The 17,505-nt window shown below is 40.5% G+C and overlaps 4 protein-coding genes across 5 annotated transcripts; 3 read left to right on the plus strand and 1 right to left on the minus strand.

The window, feature by feature from the left end:
* Window positions 1-905: 905 nt before the first annotated feature.
* LOC114921260 (signal peptide, CUB and EGF-like domain-containing protein 2) lies at window positions 906-3,107 on the minus strand. The gene is made up of 7 exons (XM_029281037.2): window positions 2,912-3,107; window positions 2,685-2,799; window positions 2,247-2,334; window positions 1,745-1,933; window positions 1,478-1,583; window positions 1,115-1,348; window positions 906-1,012 (listed from the first exon to the last, which is right to left on the minus strand). The coding sequence occupies exons 1-7, from the start codon at window positions 3,009-3,011 to the stop codon at window positions 906-908; spliced, it is 939 nt and encodes a 312-aa protein (XP_029136870.2). The 5' UTR covers window positions 3,012-3,107.
* Window positions 3,108-3,799: 692 nt separating this feature from the next.
* LOC109999487 (uncharacterized) lies at window positions 3,800-6,744 on the plus strand. Its single transcript, XM_020654546.3, has 10 exons — window positions 3,800-3,954; window positions 4,078-4,374; window positions 4,507-4,560; window positions 4,658-4,693; window positions 4,873-4,989; window positions 5,097-5,121; window positions 5,231-5,271; window positions 5,354-5,404; window positions 5,489-5,601; window positions 6,424-6,744. The coding sequence occupies exons 1-10, from the start codon at window positions 3,906-3,908 to the stop codon at window positions 6,553-6,555; spliced, it is 915 nt and encodes a 304-aa protein (XP_020510202.2). The 5' UTR covers window positions 3,800-3,905; the 3' UTR covers window positions 6,556-6,744.
* Window positions 6,745-6,873: 129 nt separating this feature from the next.
* LOC109998824 (enolase-phosphatase E1) lies at window positions 6,874-12,135 on the plus strand. The gene is made up of 4 exons (XM_029281116.2): window positions 6,874-7,237; window positions 7,319-7,398; window positions 7,523-7,560; window positions 8,223-12,135. The coding sequence occupies exons 1-4, from the start codon at window positions 7,084-7,086 to the stop codon at window positions 10,111-10,113; spliced, it is 2,163 nt and encodes a 720-aa protein (XP_029136949.2). The 5' UTR covers window positions 6,874-7,083; the 3' UTR covers window positions 10,114-12,135.
* On the plus strand, window positions 12,000-16,115 carry LOC136180474 (neurogranin-like). Of its 2 annotated transcripts, none has more exons than XM_065960261.1 (3): window positions 12,000-12,193; window positions 13,652-13,853; window positions 15,123-16,115. In XM_065960261.1, the coding sequence occupies exons 1-3, from the start codon at window positions 12,179-12,181 to the stop codon at window positions 15,176-15,178; spliced, it is 273 nt and encodes a 90-aa protein (XP_065816333.1). In that variant the 5' UTR covers window positions 12,000-12,178; the 3' UTR covers window positions 15,179-16,115. The 2 variants fall into 2 exon arrangements, with proteins under 2 accessions (XP_065816333.1, XP_065816334.1); XM_065960262.1 differs by having other exon boundaries at window positions 12,016-12,193; window positions 13,652-13,807.
* Window positions 16,116-17,505: the final 1,390 nt, after the last annotated feature.

The following is a 17,505-nucleotide window of genomic DNA, read 5'->3' on the forward strand; positions in this document are numbered from 1 at the left end:
AACAACACTTTATATAATAACAGACATGTATGATAGAGCTCCATATTAGCTAGACTGAGCTGCAGAGGGACTGTAGGGCTGTCCTCAAACAATAACTGCAGTTCTACATAAGTGACATGGAGACGCATCATACCTAGAATGCAGTAAAATAAAAATAACATGACTGTGAATGTAGATATTACTTAATGATTAGGGAGTTTAACAAATAAATAAAATGGCTTTTAGACTTGCTTATTGCTCCTTGATGAGGGGTGAAGGTGCCTCGAGGACATATCACTTCTTCCAAGGTACCAGCAGGACAGTATCTCCCCCGTGCACAGGGAAAGCCTGGCGCAGATGATCCTGTCAAAAGTCGAATAGTGGGCACATTGCATCCTCAAGTAACATTGACCTCTACATTCAGTGTTTTCTCCTCATATATGGCTGAAGAAACTTGATATTTTGAAGAATTGAGCATTTAATGCCCAATATAGTCCGTATATTTTTGCAGAGACTTACCTGCGGGACAGAAGCGTCCCTCTCTACATCTCTTGCATGCTGCCCTACTTGTCTGGCCCAGTTGTTCCCCCGCTGTACCAGCAGGGCAAGGTGACTCGTGAGGGGTGGCTGTGCCCTCCACACAGTAATAGCCCTGTGGGCACAGGAACTGGGAGGTGGGTCTCTGGGAGCTGCCTTCCAGACAGTAGAACCCTAGAGAAAAGTACTTATAGATAAGTTCAGTGGAAAGCTGTTTTTTAGAGCATAGTATAAATTATAAGCTAAAGCCACATTGGCCAATAGTACTGGAGAAACCTCCATTTATTTGATATTTTTATAGGTATACCCACTGATATGATTGCACATATTACAGCATTTGGACGTGTAACTGTGAGAACAACAATACAGAGAGTTTCCTATGTTGATACTCAACCTGCATGACAGATTGCACAGTCGGTCAGCCTCTGCAGACCTTCTTTAGGGCCATAAGTCCCTGCAGGGCAGGGTACAGCTGCACCTCCCACACAGTAATAACCTGCGGCGTGAAAAACAGGAACACAAACATAAGTGGCTTTATTACAGGAGGGATGCAAACTGTAAAATCAATGTCAGCATGAAGTGAAAATGAAACACTTACCTACTGGACAAACCACACATACCGACTCTTCCTTTGTGTCTTTGTACGTTCCTGGTCGACAGGTGATCGTTTGACTGGACCTGTGGACCGGCTGGCTCCAGCGGGGGGCCACAGCTTCTCCACACAGCGAAGACGTATCATTACAGCTAAGGCAGTGAGTCTGTGCAGGTGTGGAAGACCAACCAGGCGGACAGGGGAGCGGCTGGGACATACCACTGTCTGGACAGTAACTTCCTATAGCAAGCAGATGACAACTTAAATCATCATGGAACCAATTTTATCTCAAACTATTTTAAAACTATTTAAATATAGGAGTACTGAGAGCAGATTGGATGAGTAATTGGCCTTTTATTACTGCACTACCTTCTGGACACTGCAGACACTGGATAGTACACATAGTGGAATAGAAGCCTGGGGAACAGTCATTACACACAGTTTGATCTGCGCTGGGCTCCTTGCCAGGCCCACACTGAAACGCACATATAAGAGATGAACAAAGAAACAAGGGGAGGAAGTAAATGACTGCAATTAGTTCCGACTTTGAAGCCCACCTCAGCAAGCATATATATGTAAACAATATGTTTTTCTCTCTCGGTTTCAACATATTTAAGGAGAAACCATTGTTGTTACCTTCAAAGGAAAGCCAGAGGTGCAGATAGAGTCCACAGGGCATGTCAGACATTGTAAGACTCCCTCAGGAGAATGCTGCCCTGGGGGGCATAAGGAGAGGGTCCCTAGGGTGGGATCACATGTGAAACCTGCCGGACACAGACTACAGTCCACTCTGTCTTCAGAACTGATCAGACCAGGGAAACATGGCTGCAGCAGGAAAGACAGCGACAAAACATCACAAGCTGTCACACAGTATCAAGCACACTGTTTGAGGTATGTGAGGGTTATACAAACATGACAAGGTGGGAAAAGTCAAGTGAATTAAGATATCTAGACATTTAACTTGTTAAAAGAGTGCTTTCCGTCTTCACCAGGTCAATAATAGATGAGACAGGGCGGTGAATCTGATGAGCTACATGAAAATTCTACAAAGTTGAATATGCAATTTTAATTTGAATGACAGAAGTTTTGAAACCACTCTGTTGAATGAGTTAAGGGTTTCACACACAGATTCTCTTACCTTGCAGTCACTAATACTACTTCTCCCTGTGTATGGGTTGAATGTTCCTACTGGACATCTATGAGGTGCAGATGCATTGCCAGGACAACTGAAATACAATGTATTTATTATCAATATTGCAATCTCACCAGTAGTCATAAAAGACGTTAAATATTTTATTAATCTAATTCTTGCGATTGACTCTTTAAAGGAGCAAAGGTCCCGAGTGAACATTCATTCAACCTTTATTTATACTCAAAAGATCATTGAGGGGCAACCCTCCTTTACAATGACATCGAGTCATTACAGAAATAATTAGAAAACAGACATTAAATCAAAAAGAAAAACAGGGGACAGATAATACAAGACAATACAAAACGCACTTATCTATGTATTTTCTTTTGTTTGTATAATGAAAATATAGAGGAAAAGACATTTTAAAATAGGTTGAAGACTTACAAATGACCGCACGAACACTCTAAGCAAATCTGGTGGGAGAAGTATTTTCCTTCTGGACACAATTTGATGTCGGTCTCGTTATCAGGGGGAAGGTCTGCGCTCCCTTCAAATGAGTCTTAAATGCAAATATAAATGTCAAGACACATTTAAAAGTCTTTCATCATTCAATAAGTACCAAGTATATTAACTTACACAGCTAAATAACTTTGAACGGTTAACATTCCTACCTGAGGCGAGTCCAGAGTGTGTCCGCAGCAGACAAACCCCTAAAGCTGAAAAATAAAACGCATGCATTATTTTCCTGAGCAATTCATACCTAAACGTCATTTCCCTGTTGTTGGTTTTTTTATGTGTGTTTTCATGAATACTCTTTGGTCTAAGCCCGCATGACTGAAAGCTTAAAGGCAGGAAAGTGAGAGGCCTTCAGGCATCGAGAGTGAAACCCGAGCACGTAATGTGATTCCCATGCGAGCGCCTTCACTAATAATGGTGTGCCGTGATGTTCTGTAACCGTACCTTCTACTTTCATAATGTATGAGTGTGTGCTAAAGCTAACCTAGATATTGTCTCAGTTAGTGGATCACTTGAATGATTTATGTTTCTGGTGTAATTCATTTGGGGATTACACAAAGAAGAAAATATGAAAAAGATGTGAAATATCAGATGGATTCATGGAATCATCTGAGTCAGTCCAGAGGCTAAGTTGAAAGATTTATCACTAAATACCTCTCTTGCTTTCAAATTGTGAGGCTTTTATAATAAATTATTTCCAAAACTTAACACAGTGTCAACACACTCCTCTGTTCAAGGGCGGAGTACGCTGCGGTGTTGCATGTGCAGATAAGCGTTTTTTGTTAAGCAAGGTGCCAGATCTATTCTATGCAGGTTATTGCATACAAAAATATTGTTTACTTTAATGTCTGAGTGCCTTTTGGGTATCACAATATCTAAGAAAACATTGTTGCTGTTCTTTGTAATATAGCAAACAGAAACATACTTTCTATGCAGGAAGTCAGGCAGAATAAATGGAAAATTCAGATTTATTTTTACACATCTCTGAGAACGGTTGTATGCCACATCCTGTTCCCTCTACCATGTGCTGGAGCATATGTGTGGTATTACAGCAATTCTTTCTGCAGGTGCAAGCATCACCAAACCACTAGAGTACAACATATTTGACTGCATGGTTGGCAAGAGGTTTCAGAAAAACAAGAAGCAAGCATGATGATCTCGGTTCACTTCATTGTGCTCATTATCTGGATGACACAAGGTAGAGTATATAACCTTCTGTCATTGGATTAAATGCGTTAAATGCATCAGGTAAATTCAACAATGCATTCATCTATGGAAAAAAAAGAAGCTCTGACGTTCATGTTACATCTTCTTGTTGCAGAATTTGTGACCTGTGTCAATATGAGGATGCCTGTTGATATCTTAACGACAGCATTAGGAGACTCTCTTACATTAAACTGCACCTACAACTGCTCAACTGAATTTGTCCGCGGCTGTTGGAGTAAATCATCAGATAACTCCGTCTGTTTCGGTACTCACGCAAAGTGCACAGTGTCTCTTCGTCTGTCAAATGTGTCTGCTGAAGACCTCGAGAAGAACTACACATGCTATACACTTGTAACGGACGACCCACAACTTCTACCAAAAACAGAGCGAATCGTTAAGCTGAAGCTTCAAGGTAGAGATTTATAAACTGATTGATAATATGAGACATACTTTTTAAAGTCTGTCGGAAAATGTTGAGAGCTGTTTCAAAGGCATGGGTAGATGTCATTTCAAAGTTGATCTTTCTTATGGTTGGCTGGCTTAGGTCAAAGAAGAGCCCCAACGTGGAAAGTTACCCTAAAGACTGAAACTGAAAATGGTAAGGTCCTCGGAAAATGTAAAATGTTTGTTAAAAATATTCTAATAATTTTAAGCATTACGTTCACTTACATAAACCATGCTCTAAAAAATTTCAGCAACTCTTCCTGAAAAGCCAAGAGATCAAAGTGGAGGTGAGTTTGCATTAATCAAGGGATTTGTTTTTTATAACATGGCAAATGTCTCTAAGTAATATGATAAAATTCCCAAATATGCATTTATTTTTCTTCAGAATAATGCACATCTGTTTGTAGACCTGAAAAGTAACCCTTCTCTGTTAATCAGGTTTATCCTCTTGTTTCTATGTTAACAGGAGAGTTTACTGGAATTAAAGTCTTAGCAACGGTGACGGTTGCTGTTGCCACGGTGCTAACAGCTTTGGCAGCTTACATGTGTCTGAACCGGAACAGACAGAGCTTGAGTTGTAAAGGTGAAAAAAACAAATATTATGAATATACACTTGCTGTGAAAAGTGAAAATCTCTGAGTTCGACACAGATGTATCTAAAATACATTTTGTCTATGTCACATTCAACAGGGCCGCCTGTTGGGTCCAGGTCAGGGTGAGTACTACTAAAGAATCATTTGTGGTAAATGTGTGCTGCCATTTTAAACAAATCTATCATTTTGATCTCTTACTTTGTTTGCTACTTTATCTATTTACTATTTCAGCTCACCACTACCCCCTCATGCTGTCTGCCTACCAGTGAACGGTAAACAAAATAAAAAATGTAGTTTTTAAATTTAAAGAATTGTTTGTAGCCCTGTCATTTATACCTGCCACATTCCCTACAGGGCCACAGTCCACACAAAGTGAGAGAGTGACTTTGAGGATTCCAACACCTGGTAAGATCATATTTTATTTGCATCAACAGTAGTACCTCAGAGTTTAAACATTTTCTGATTGACGAAATCATTTATTTTACGCAGACAGTGAGAGTGACACGGAGGTTCCTTATGCTGACATAATGATCACTGTGCGAGGCGTTAGTACACCAGAGCTCACTCAGGTCGGCTACCTGACCCCTGGAGATCAAAGAGAGGTAAAGGACGAAACCTCAGACTCAACATGTTTCTTTATCTTATTGAATGCCAAATTCATTGGACGGTCAATTGTCGTCTGTTACAAGAGCAGAAACCGTATAGAACAAGTGCATTGTCTTAATCAAAAAATTGCCTTTGTTATTGTGTTGACTTTTTTTTGTTGTTGTTAGTAGGCTATACAAGTTACATTTATAGACACTTGGATTTGAGGTAAAGGAGCTAGTGCATCAGTGACTGTGGTTACAAACATGTAAAAAATATATCAGAATTAAAATTTTAAAAAAGTCATTCATAATATTTTATAGTTATATATATTGCATATTTCATAAATGAGGAGTTGTTTAAAGTGGTCACCTGTTGCTGTTATCTGGCATGGACAAAACACCACACATAAGAGAAATGTGTGGTGTAATGCAAACCGGGAAAAAAAACCCAGTAAAACACACTAAAGCCTGTAAACACTTGAAGCACCTGTCTTTCAAAAACTGAAGATAACCTTTATCAGGTTGAGATTTAGTTCAGAGGTGTAAAATTAGACTGTATTGGTTTAGATGGCTTTAAATAGGCATACTGTCAGTTTATTAGCTACATTGTTTATATTTGATCAAATTAGGTTAATTCATTAAAAAAAAAAAGTTATAGGCTATTGGAGTAACAAAAGCCGTAACCTAGAGGAAATTTGACTGTCAGGTAATAATTCATCCTAAAATACGACATTTTTTTTCTGTACAAGCCCCAAGAAGTATTTTGAGCTAGTCTTTGTGATTAAAGAATGATCTTGTAGTTTTTATTCATTATTTTTCACCGTGCTTCTCCTGCAGTGGCGGGGAGATGACTCGAGGTGTAACCTGCAGGCCTCACGTTCAGCTGACAGACTGCATGTGCCTCAGCCCAGAGAGGTCAGCCGGAAGATGAGCACCAACTCTGAGTATGCCGTCATCACGTACGCCTGACTCTGAAGGTTGCTGCTGATGGATGGGAAGAAAAAGACGACAATAACGTTGTGTTTGTGACGTAACACCGCATCTAATACTTTCAAATAAATATTTTCTGTCCTCTGTAAATAATGCCATCGTATAACGCTACATATTTGTATATTGCTTTGCTTGAAACAATAAACCCATGTGATTTTTTTTTTTAAACATTTGAGCCTTGTCAGTGTCCGTAGTCACAACCGTTGCATAGAAACGGTTGTAAACAAAACACAATAGCTAAGCTGTTGGATATAACGTTCACAAGTAAAGGTGGAGACGAACTGCAAGAACTTTAAAGGAAATACTTTCACTTTTTGTTCATAGCTTCATTAGCTCGCTTAATACATCCTATGCGCAAAACTATCGGAACTTCGTGGTGCCACCTTGCTTCCTTCTCTTACGTTAAGGAGTAAATTAAAGCGAAAACTTCGACATACATTCCGAACTTGCTTTCGCAAAAGTTACCTGTGCCAGTGTACCCCCCCCCAAAAAAAAAAGAAAAAAGAAATGTCAGTGCCTTTCTCGAACACTCACCTGCGCGTCCCGAGAGGATTTGGTGCTCTCCTGGAGGGACTGGCAAGAGAAGTCCTGCGAGACCAGCCTGAAGACATTCCTAAATATGCGGCAGAGTACTTCGATGATCTTCTGAGACAAAGAGAAGGTAACTGAAACTTAATTGACATCAGTATATGATTTATTGCTGTCAAATACTTGGTTTTTTTTTGTTTGTTTTTTCTTGTAGAAAGTCGAATAGACCCTGCGGAGTGGGCTGCAAATCTGGAAGATCGATTCTACAACAACCATGCATTCAAGGCCACTGGGGTACAAAATATGCCATATTTATATGTATATGTATATGCCACTCTCTTAAAACTAGTCAATCTCAACTCTGTTATCAATATTTTATTTACCCTCATACCATTGTTTTTTTTATTTTTCCAAACAGGCCAGTCTAGAGAAAGGACCAGAGGTGACCCTTTCCAAGTGAGTCTGATCTTTGTTCAACAGCCAGGAGGATCAACAGGAGAGGGAGAGGGTGAACATGAGGGAAAGAATAGTAATAGTAATAGTAATGAAAAAATAAGAATAAAAACATTACATATTTGTATGGTAATAACTTAGCGTCTGATTCTGAGTCCTTGTTTGAGATACTCTGCAGACCTTTTGTTGATACTATTACAGCATCCATGACATTTTGACACACGTGCATTATACAAACTTAATGAACAGCGTTATTTTTTAAATGTCTGAAAAATAATGATTACTTATTTCTGGAAGTCATGTGTTTAGGTTTAGAAAAATACAATAGATTCAAAAAAATAACTTAAGAAGAAAAAAAAAGGGGAAAAAAAAACTTCAGTCCATGCTTCAATTTTTGAAGAAAATTCAAATAATTTCAAAAGTCAGTTTTTCAATAGAGACCTGGAACTAGCACAGACTGTCAGCTCAGTGTTGAAAGAGATTTCAGGTCACAACAAGGGTGAGAAAACGAGAGCAGATTTGAAAGGAGCTCTGCAAGAAGATGACAGGTGACAGAAAAAGGTTCACAGAGGAGGCCTCCATAATATCGGTGTTATAGCTTAAAGTTTCTCTTTGCCATTCTGTACATTTCTCACATTAACATTTATTTTTGATGTACTTTTTAGAGAGATATCATATGAGTCTCAAACTGAAGATGAATCAAGTCATTCAGCAGATGTTTCACTTCTTTCCATCCCACAACCCAACGTCACTCAAGAGACTGGCTCGACTGAAAATACAGAAGAAGAAGAATATGATATTGCAGAGAAAGACATGATTTCAACAGCAAAAGAAGAGGAATCAGTCAACAGGCTCCTAGCTGAAGACATACAGCGAGATGAACTGAGTAGGCTAGAGGAGGAGGAGGCCCCAACAATAACCACATTTGATAAAGTTGACAGGGCAGCTGATGAACAAGGTAGCAGCTCTCTTCTAGACCAAGATACACACCAGTCTGAGTTAAATCCCCCGGACTTGTTAGCTGTCAGAGGGATTTCAGATGTAGATGTTTGTGCTAAGGAGTTAGGAAGAGCAGAAGATGAGCTATGTGATAAAAACAAAACTGCAGTTGCAGTTGAGGATAGGACAACTGGAGATTTAGAAGTAGAGGAAAAAGCTGAGGTTGAACATTCAGTGGAGGTTTTTCCATATTCAGGGTTAGCTGATGTGGATGTGTGTGCTACAGAGTTTAAAGAGACAGGCAGAACAATGGAAGGAGATAATACACATTTTGTTGAAGAAGAAAGCTCAATATCCAACCCGGAGAGAACCGTTGAACGTTCATTGTCTGAATCTGAAGGGCCTGAGGGCAATCAAGAAAAAGCAGAAGATCAAGCAGAACTAGCTAAAGAGGAAGGAGGAGATACTGGGGATTCTTCTGGGGAAATACATGAAAGTTTAGCTCATATAGAGGGGGGTTTAGACAGTCATACCTCACCAAAGGTGGATTCCTTGGTTGAGATAAGCTTTGAAGATGTTCCAGGAGCTCAACAGACTAAAGAGGACGGGGAGAAAAAGCCCCAGGAAGAGGATTCAATAGAGGTCTTACAGACTAAAATATTAGAAACGCAACATGAGGAAAATTGTGAGGTTACTGCTGTGGTAACAAACCAAAATATACCTGCTGCACTGGGCCATGGAGAACCTGAGATGGTTGGAACTGAAATGGCAGTTCATTCTGAGGAAGAGGTAATAGAAAGTCAGCACGAGACATCTGATAAAATAAAGGAGCAAGGGAACGGAAACGACACCAATTTAAATGAAAGTGATGATGACAAGGATGGAGAAAGTGGCAAAAACATCTTACCACTTCAGCTAACCCCAGAGGGGGATGAAGAGAACCTCAAGGGTGAAACCGATCATAAAAATAAAGATAATGAGCAGATAAGTGAAGGTGAATTTCACAAGAATGAGGAGTCTGGGAAAGATAAGGAGAAGTCACATGACCTTGTTGTTGAAGAAGATGAGAATAGAGTTATTCTTGGTGAGGGCAAAGAGGACATACAAACGGGGGGTTACAGTAAAGTGGCGGAGAACATTAACGACAGAAGTGTGGAAAATCTATCGTTTCAAGTGAGACAGTCAAATACATCATCTCCTGCACTCGAGACGGAGAGTAAAACTTTAGAAGTGAGCGCTCAACTTTTACATGAGGGGAACAAGGAGTGTCAGAGAACACTTGTAGAGCCCCAGCAAGAGGATACAGCGGAAGAGAAAGAGGTCACATTAAAAGAGGAAGCGTCACACACAGAGGAACTTGTAGAAGAAGGAAAGATGGATGCTTGTGTAGAAGAGAAGAGTGATGCGATGCGTAAAGAGGGAAGAATCAGCCCTCTACAAAGTGCAGAACGGCTCCCTGATGACCAGCAAGGAGAGAAAAGGCTGCTTGGGTCTGAAGAGGACGCTACAGAGCCTGAAGGCAACAGTAGTGACAAGGTACAGTGTGACGCTCCTTCTGTCTACCATACACTCTTCTACACAACACAGATCAAAACATTGTATTTCCTAAAATTTTAAAGGCTTAAACATTATAGATCAACATTTTTTCAAAGAGAAAACAGTCCACCTCTGATGGCTGTTAGAAACACCACACTTCCTCCATTTTTATCAGCAGGCTGAGGGGTAGAAATGTTCCGTTTCAGACAGAGGTGTCTTTAGCTGGGCTATAGTCGTCTTTGCTCCCATTCCTGCCTCAGGTAGCCTATATAAATAAACCTTTCAAGGGCAGCTCTGATCAACAGGGGCCCTTTTTCTTCCCCACCTGGACTCTCTAGGGGCAGGTGATTGAGAACATCTCCAAAAGACCTCATTTTCTGCATGACGTATGGTTGTTTGCTCTGTTAAACCTTGCAAGGGCTGCCCGAGGGTCATAATCAAAACCGCCTGAACAGCTTCAGTCTTGTAGTTCACCTCCGACTTTGTTTCTGTTAATATACATGGCTGAACAAAGACGCGTGCTCTGCTGCATGCTCATGAAACTGTAACACTTTGGCTTTGTTAGCGCTGGATCCACACGCCTCTTGGGAGCCGCCGCAGCCTCCACAGATTGGAACCAGATTCACTAATCCATCATCATCAAAGACAGACGGAACAATTTGTCTTGCGAATTAGGCCTTTAACATTTTTACTGCTGTCACAGTTATCCGCGTCTGATGTGTCTGGACCATCAGGGCTCCAAAACACGCGGGGAGGGAGTGTAGGAAGGGGTACTAAGAATGTTACCATGGTAACCTCTCACCATCCTGCTCTCTTTTAGTGTCGTCATGGAATTAATAGGAGATGGTGATGCTGATAGTTGCTATGCACCATCTGTATCAGTCCTCTACCTTAAATAGCAGTTTGTAACCGACTGATTTAACAGAAAAACAGCCCTTTTGTGTTCATACTTGTGCTTAATGGCAGAAAGGATTTCAGCTAGAACAAAGCTACAACAAAACTGAACATAACATGGGTCAGCCATTCTAACAGCGAGCCAGCTGTAGTGTTAACGCATCTGAGGAGTCTTTCTTGTAAGACGATCAAATCACAGGGACACAATTTCAGCTATAATATTCATTAGTGTTTAAGATACACTTGTTATTAAGCTGAAGCAAGCATAACTGATTGCATTGTGTATAATTACCATACAGTGGTTGACATTCTTATAAATCAACAACGTGAACTGCTCGGATCTGCCCGAGTGAAACTAGTCGCCATTTGTTCTGGTTTGCAAAAAGTGCAAGAGAGTGTTGGTGTCAGAGATATAACTCGGTTAAATTGACGTTCTGTGTTTCTCTCCCTCTCCGTCTTGTCTCTGTGGCTGGCAGAGGAGTGTGGGCGGCCATACCAGCTGGGATCAGAGGGATGGAGAGGGCTGTTAGCTCACTCTGCCTCTAATAAATTTATAACACCTCCTGGTGTAAAGCAGTCCAAGATGCTTACACTGTTTTGTTTTCACGCTATTAGTAGAATTTGAAAGTCAGCAATTATTGTTCTTTGACCATCTGGCTTCTTCATAGTATTTCTTTTGTAGGTCATCTGTTATTGGAGTTTATTGTTTACATTGATTAGTAACACTGCAACTTGAGGATTTGCTTTACTTTCTGTGCGTGTGGTTGTGCCTTTCTGTTTGTGTCCTAAGTTATATAAGGTCTTCATCATCACGTCATTTGTCTTCAGACTCTCCAACATGAACTTAAATAGTCTGAATAATCAGCCTTTTGAGTTACTGAAGGCTGTGCTTAGTGATTGTTGAGGTGTATTCAAGGTTTGTAACAGGAATGTGAACACAGTAGGTCAGCAGCCTTAATGAGCATGAAAAGATGGAACACACGCTGTCATGTTTGTAGGAGGTCTCTCCTTCCCTCCCTCCCTCTTTCTCTCTCCTCCATTCTCTCTGTGACTGTATGTCTCTCTCTCACTCTGTGCGTGAGCAGCTGTTACTGAACATACAGTGATTGTTAGAATGAGCCAGTAAGGCATTTGTATTTTACCGGAGACTCACTTAAAGAGCACTTTGCTTGGTCTGCATAGAAACAGAGGCAACAAAAGTCATCCTAGGTAAGCTCACCTGAAGACTGAAGTCATCTTGAGAGAGTGAGACATGGACTGTCACAATGTAAGTAGAAGCTTCACTTCAACTTTTCCAGGAGATTCTTGTCTTTTTTACAGATCAGCTCAGCCGGCAAATTCACGTATTAATTTGTGGTCACAGATGATGTTTACTGTGGTTGCCCAGAATCTGCAGACAGTAATTTGTGTGTTGCTGTTTTTGCATGTTTTACCAGGTTAAATGTGTTGATTTAAGTGGTAAACTAACCGTAGAAAGTCAGTTAGCCCTTAGGGTTATATAGATGAACTAGTTTTACACAGCTTTCAAGCTTTTATAATCTTATATGGGTTATAAAAATGGGTTTTGCGTCTGAATATTTCATCAATTTGTGTCAGATCAAGTCTAAAGTCCTTGAGGCAATAAAGACAATAAACGACCCACAGGAAGTGTGTAGCCAGCAACATTAAATACACCAGTCAGGAATCATTAGTTCTTTAAAAAAACGCTGGTTTGGGCTGCTCTGAGAGCAGTCAGACAGAGAGGCTAATGAATGCTGGCTGAACAGGTGGGTGGTCACACTCCTACACTGGAGGGGTTTCACTGGAGACATGATGCGCAGCTTCATCGAGGTGGTGGGAGACAGTGGGCTCTTTCTGTGGGCTGCCTTTGTTTGAAATGTCAATCTGTTTTCTATAAGCAAAGCATGGGGAGTCGCCGATATGTGTTTGCCTCAGATTTTGAAATGCTGTTTACATAACTTGTCGACAGCCTTGGCGCTTTTCCACTGACACTTTATGACAAGCCAGAATTCATCTTCCACCCACCCGACATTTCCTCCAGGACAGCGGATGCTGTTCACACAGTCACTAGATGAGCTGATGGTTTTGACGACAGCAGCGTTTTCGCTGGGTCATCTTTTTTTGGCACCAGGCTGCAGTGCGAGAAGTTATATTGCTCATTGGAAGCGATATAAGAGCAGTTTTTAACCATATCTGAAATGTATTGGAAATGAGAAGAAACAAGTTAGAAATCTATTACACATTTTGAATCAGCCTTTTTACACCCACCATTTGTCTTCACAAAATGATGTGTGGTAATGATCAATATTTTTTAATCAATGGCAGTTGCTCTGTTTGGAAAACCAAGCTTTTTCTATGTGTGAGTTTATGGATATTTTTTCAAACCTTTTCTGTGGAAAAAAAAACAGACAAAAACACTGACTCAGACATGCTTTTGCCAGCTGTGTATTATACAGTCTATGACAAGAGGAGAAATGGAGAGAAAGAACTGAGGCAATGTGGGTTATTGACCTCATGAGAGCCTCATAGAAGTCATGTAATAAGCGTGAGCCACTCTGCTACAAGAGCACATCTCTCACTGTCTGAACGATGGTTTTGAAGCATGTACAAAATATGCTGTTACAGTTTGTCATATGGTCAGAATTCCCCGGCAAAAACAAACCTTTTGATCATGCAATATAAACCCTTTCTTTATAAACCTCTACCATTTGGGTCGTCCCTGTAGGAGGAGTGCAGCCGGCCCCAGGAGGAGGAGGACATCATGGACATCCCCCTGGATGACCCCGAGGCTAACAGAGCAGCTGCAAAGATCCAGGCCGGCTTCCGTGGCCACATGACCCGTAAGAAGATGAAGCCGGAGGACAAAACAGAGGGGGAGGAGGTGAGCAGCACTGGGGATGTGCTCAACTGCAGCCAGGGGGACACAGGTCAGTTGTGTAGAGCCATGGGGTAAGAGTAGGACGCATAATGCCGTGACAGAGGGCATTATGGATAGTGAGAGTAAGGATACTAACACAGGTTCCCATCAGGAGCTGTGACTACACCAGGTAAGCGATTGAGAGCTTAAGTTACATATTAGAACAGAATAAGTTAGTTAAGTTAAACGTTTTAAAGGTTATGTCCTCTTTGGCTTTACAAGTTTCCAATTTGAGATGTCAGATGAGAAAGTTTGTTCTCAGAGCCAATCACAAGAGCATGATGCTGCGACACTAACTGATTTAGCATCTAACACACTTGGAAAAGAAACCGTTTAAAAGCCATACATAATTAAATAAACCTATTAGAGCCTCTTATGGGTTATCCCAAGTGTGATTAATGCAGTACATAACTGAGCGACTCGTTTAATCACCCCATAGGGTCTCCGGCTAGAGATGATTGAGTCTTCAATTACTTCCCCTGTTTAAAAAGGGTTATAAATGATTCTACGAGTGGATGTGCTGCAGCGAAAAGATGTTTGTCAGAGTTCAGTTTAGCAGCAAAATGCCAAGCAACATTGTCACGATGGTTAACATGTTTTCCTGCTTTTATTTTTTATTTTTACATTTGGGTATTTTTGTTTTTGGGGATCAGAAAAGTTTAGGAATTGGGTTATTAGCATAAAAAAAATCATTTTCTGCTGGGTTTTTTTCTTACACACAGGGTTGTCAGATGTGTCAAAACAAGTCACTATTGTATTAAGATTCATATTTGACTTCTTTATAGGACTATTCTAATCATATAAAATCGACTTTAGAACTCTGATAAACCTTTAAAATGTCCCCTTGTCCAGCATTGTCTTGGGGATTTGGTCCACACAAGGCACTCTCTTCACTGATTCTTCCTAACCCAGTTGCCTACTCCTTGCATCCTTATCTAGGAGATGTATTTATAGCTCCAGGAGCATGAGGTACAAGATACCTTATGCTTCAGAGGGCCTGGCAAGATTAATGGACCTGTCTGACTGTAAGCATCATGGGCACCTCCCATTTGGGGAGACCCCCTTATTCACAGCAATGTTCGGGTTCTGATGTACTTTCAGCTCCTCTAATTCAAACTTATTAAATACATGATGTAGGAGTAGCAACTAAATATAAAGTTGTTTTTCTAAGAGATCACAGTTTTGGGTTAGAGCCTTCAACCTGGACAAAAAAAGTGTGTTCAGAAATCTTTCCTGGTTCCACTGTGCTTAACCCCATCTTCCCTATTTCCCTTTTCAGAGGCAGGAGGATCGGGCGCAGTAGAGAGGGACGACACATCTGTGCCAGAGCAGTGACGTCCCCTGTCCTGACCTGGAAGAAAGAAGAGAAAGGTTGGAAGCAAGGTTGTGAGATACGGCTGGCTTTAGCTGGCTGGGCTGGCTTTCAGGCACACCTTTTTACCACAGGAATCAATTTATTTTCTGTTTGTTTTTTTTTTCCTCAATACAATTTAGCAGTAGAAAATGAAGCGACAGTTTTGAGGGTGTGTTTCGTGTGAAATTTTGTGAACTTTAACACTCTCTCTGCGTCTCTGCCTCTCCAGCAGTCTCATCAGTAAGGATGTCTTTGACCCAGAATTTGCAACTCACTGCATGTTCTTGTGAAACTTCTGGTAGTGTGCTAGTTTTTAGATGATGATCTGTGAATGTGAAAATGAATGTCCTCATAATGCTAAACAGGGCTTATTTTGGATTGAACTGTTCATACCATCTGTGTATAAATCTTGTTTGCATCAGTGTTACACTAATAGTGGCTTAAATGATTTGTTGTTTTCGCAGTGTTCTCGGATGTGCTTGTATCTTGACCGTTATGAAACCTATTTGACTTGCTTACAAAAGTGATTAAAACTATAAAAGGGACGTAGCTTTGTATGTTCTATTTATTCTTTTTAACTTCATTCAGATTAGAACTGCCTTGATTTTCTTTGTGATCACACGATGAGTTTCATTTTTTCAATCATTTTCTATAAATCTGATCTTCCACAACAGTAAGCATGCAGTAATACAGTAATACACTTTTTCTTTTTCATCCCAGGTGCATTTGGTAAAGCTTTGCCTTGCAAGGCATTGGTTCAGTATGCTCTGTTGTTGTGTTGGTGGGTTTGACTTTCTAAATCAGGTGTGTGAAAATCCATTGTCAAAGTTTGCAGAGTCGTCATGCTTTAAAACTGATGGAGTAGTACATTGCTGGACTTTGCTGTAGAATCATTAATAAATCCACCTTACGCTGAAATGTCTGTTTTAAAGTTCATTCATTCAAGTTAAATAACAGTTTGTATTAAACAGTACCTCTTATGTCGATAGCTGCTGTATGTAATATAGGATCTTTGTACATTGCAACAGGCAGAGCTACTCATTTTCTTTTTGTCACATTAGCTTATGCAGCGCTGCTAATCAGAGGGAGCAGAAACAATGTTTTCTCTCAAGTGTGGCTCTCTTGCACAAAAAAGCCCATGAATAAGTCATCACATATATAACTGCATTTCTCATATTCACAACAACAAATTACATTTCACAAATGAATTGATAATTTAGCATCTCTCATAGCTATTACAGCCTTTTTAATATAAAACACTGTATGAAGTTGCACAGCACATTACTTGTGTGTGCATATTTTTGAATCCGACCTTTATTGCAATAAGGCTGCAAACCACAAACAGTGACAAGAAAACAGTTTTAGCCTCATTTGCCCAAGCAGTCTTGTGCGCTTTATGAGAAATATAGACTAGAGCATCTTCAGTCTCCTGGCGCTCCCACTCAGCCCACCTACACACATCTGAGGCATACTGCACTCTGCACACACTCCAACTGCACATGCATTTGCACACAGGAAAAACACAACTCGTACTTTAATATGCATATCCCACTCAAAATCACTCATTCTCACTAACATGTCAACACACGCACACATTGTTCGTCGGCTGTGTCACCAGCTGTAGAGCTGGGACAACGAATATGAATTTTCTACTTTGTGCTTTTGCAGAGCCAGAGTGCAAAGCACTTCCTTCTCAGGCTGATGTTCCTCCTCCACTGCAATCTCATAAATATCCTCTATGGGTTTTATACGCACCTATTCTGTCTTTTCTCCTACTCAGTCCCAAAGGTGACATGGCCACGTTCTCCTGTCTCTCTAATGGCTGTGGGTGAGCAATCAATATCTTGCACACCTCCAAACATAGCACAACACCCACTTGGTGCTGTCGATTGAATTTCTGAGAGTGAGGGAAAAGACATGCTTTCTGAAAATTGTGTTGGTAAGGGTCTTTACAAAACAGATTTGTATGCACATGATAAGCCTTAAACTTTCTAAGTTGAAACAGAGGGTATTAGCTCCGTCCTTGCCTCTCCTTTATAAGGCTGTAAGTGGACTATTTTAAGTGTTGATCTTATGAAAGATCTGCTTGGTTGGTTTGTTCACTTTCTCAGACAGCTTGTCATCGAGAAAAAAAAAACGTGTGGTCTCCTGGGTGATAATTAGAGATGAATAAGACAGAACAAACAGCAGGGGGCACAATTATCCGCTATCTAGTTCTGCCACTGGCTGTCTTTAATACTAAGTGGATTACACAACTTAGCTGTAATGAGGGGATACAATGAGTGCACTTGAATGCCACAGCTGCATT

Source organism: Labrus bergylta, chromosome 11 (genome assembly GCF_963930695.1).
Source record: "Labrus bergylta chromosome 11, fLabBer1.1, whole genome shotgun sequence".
Taxonomy (NCBI): Eukaryota; Metazoa; Chordata; class Actinopteri; order Labriformes; family Labridae; genus Labrus; species Labrus bergylta.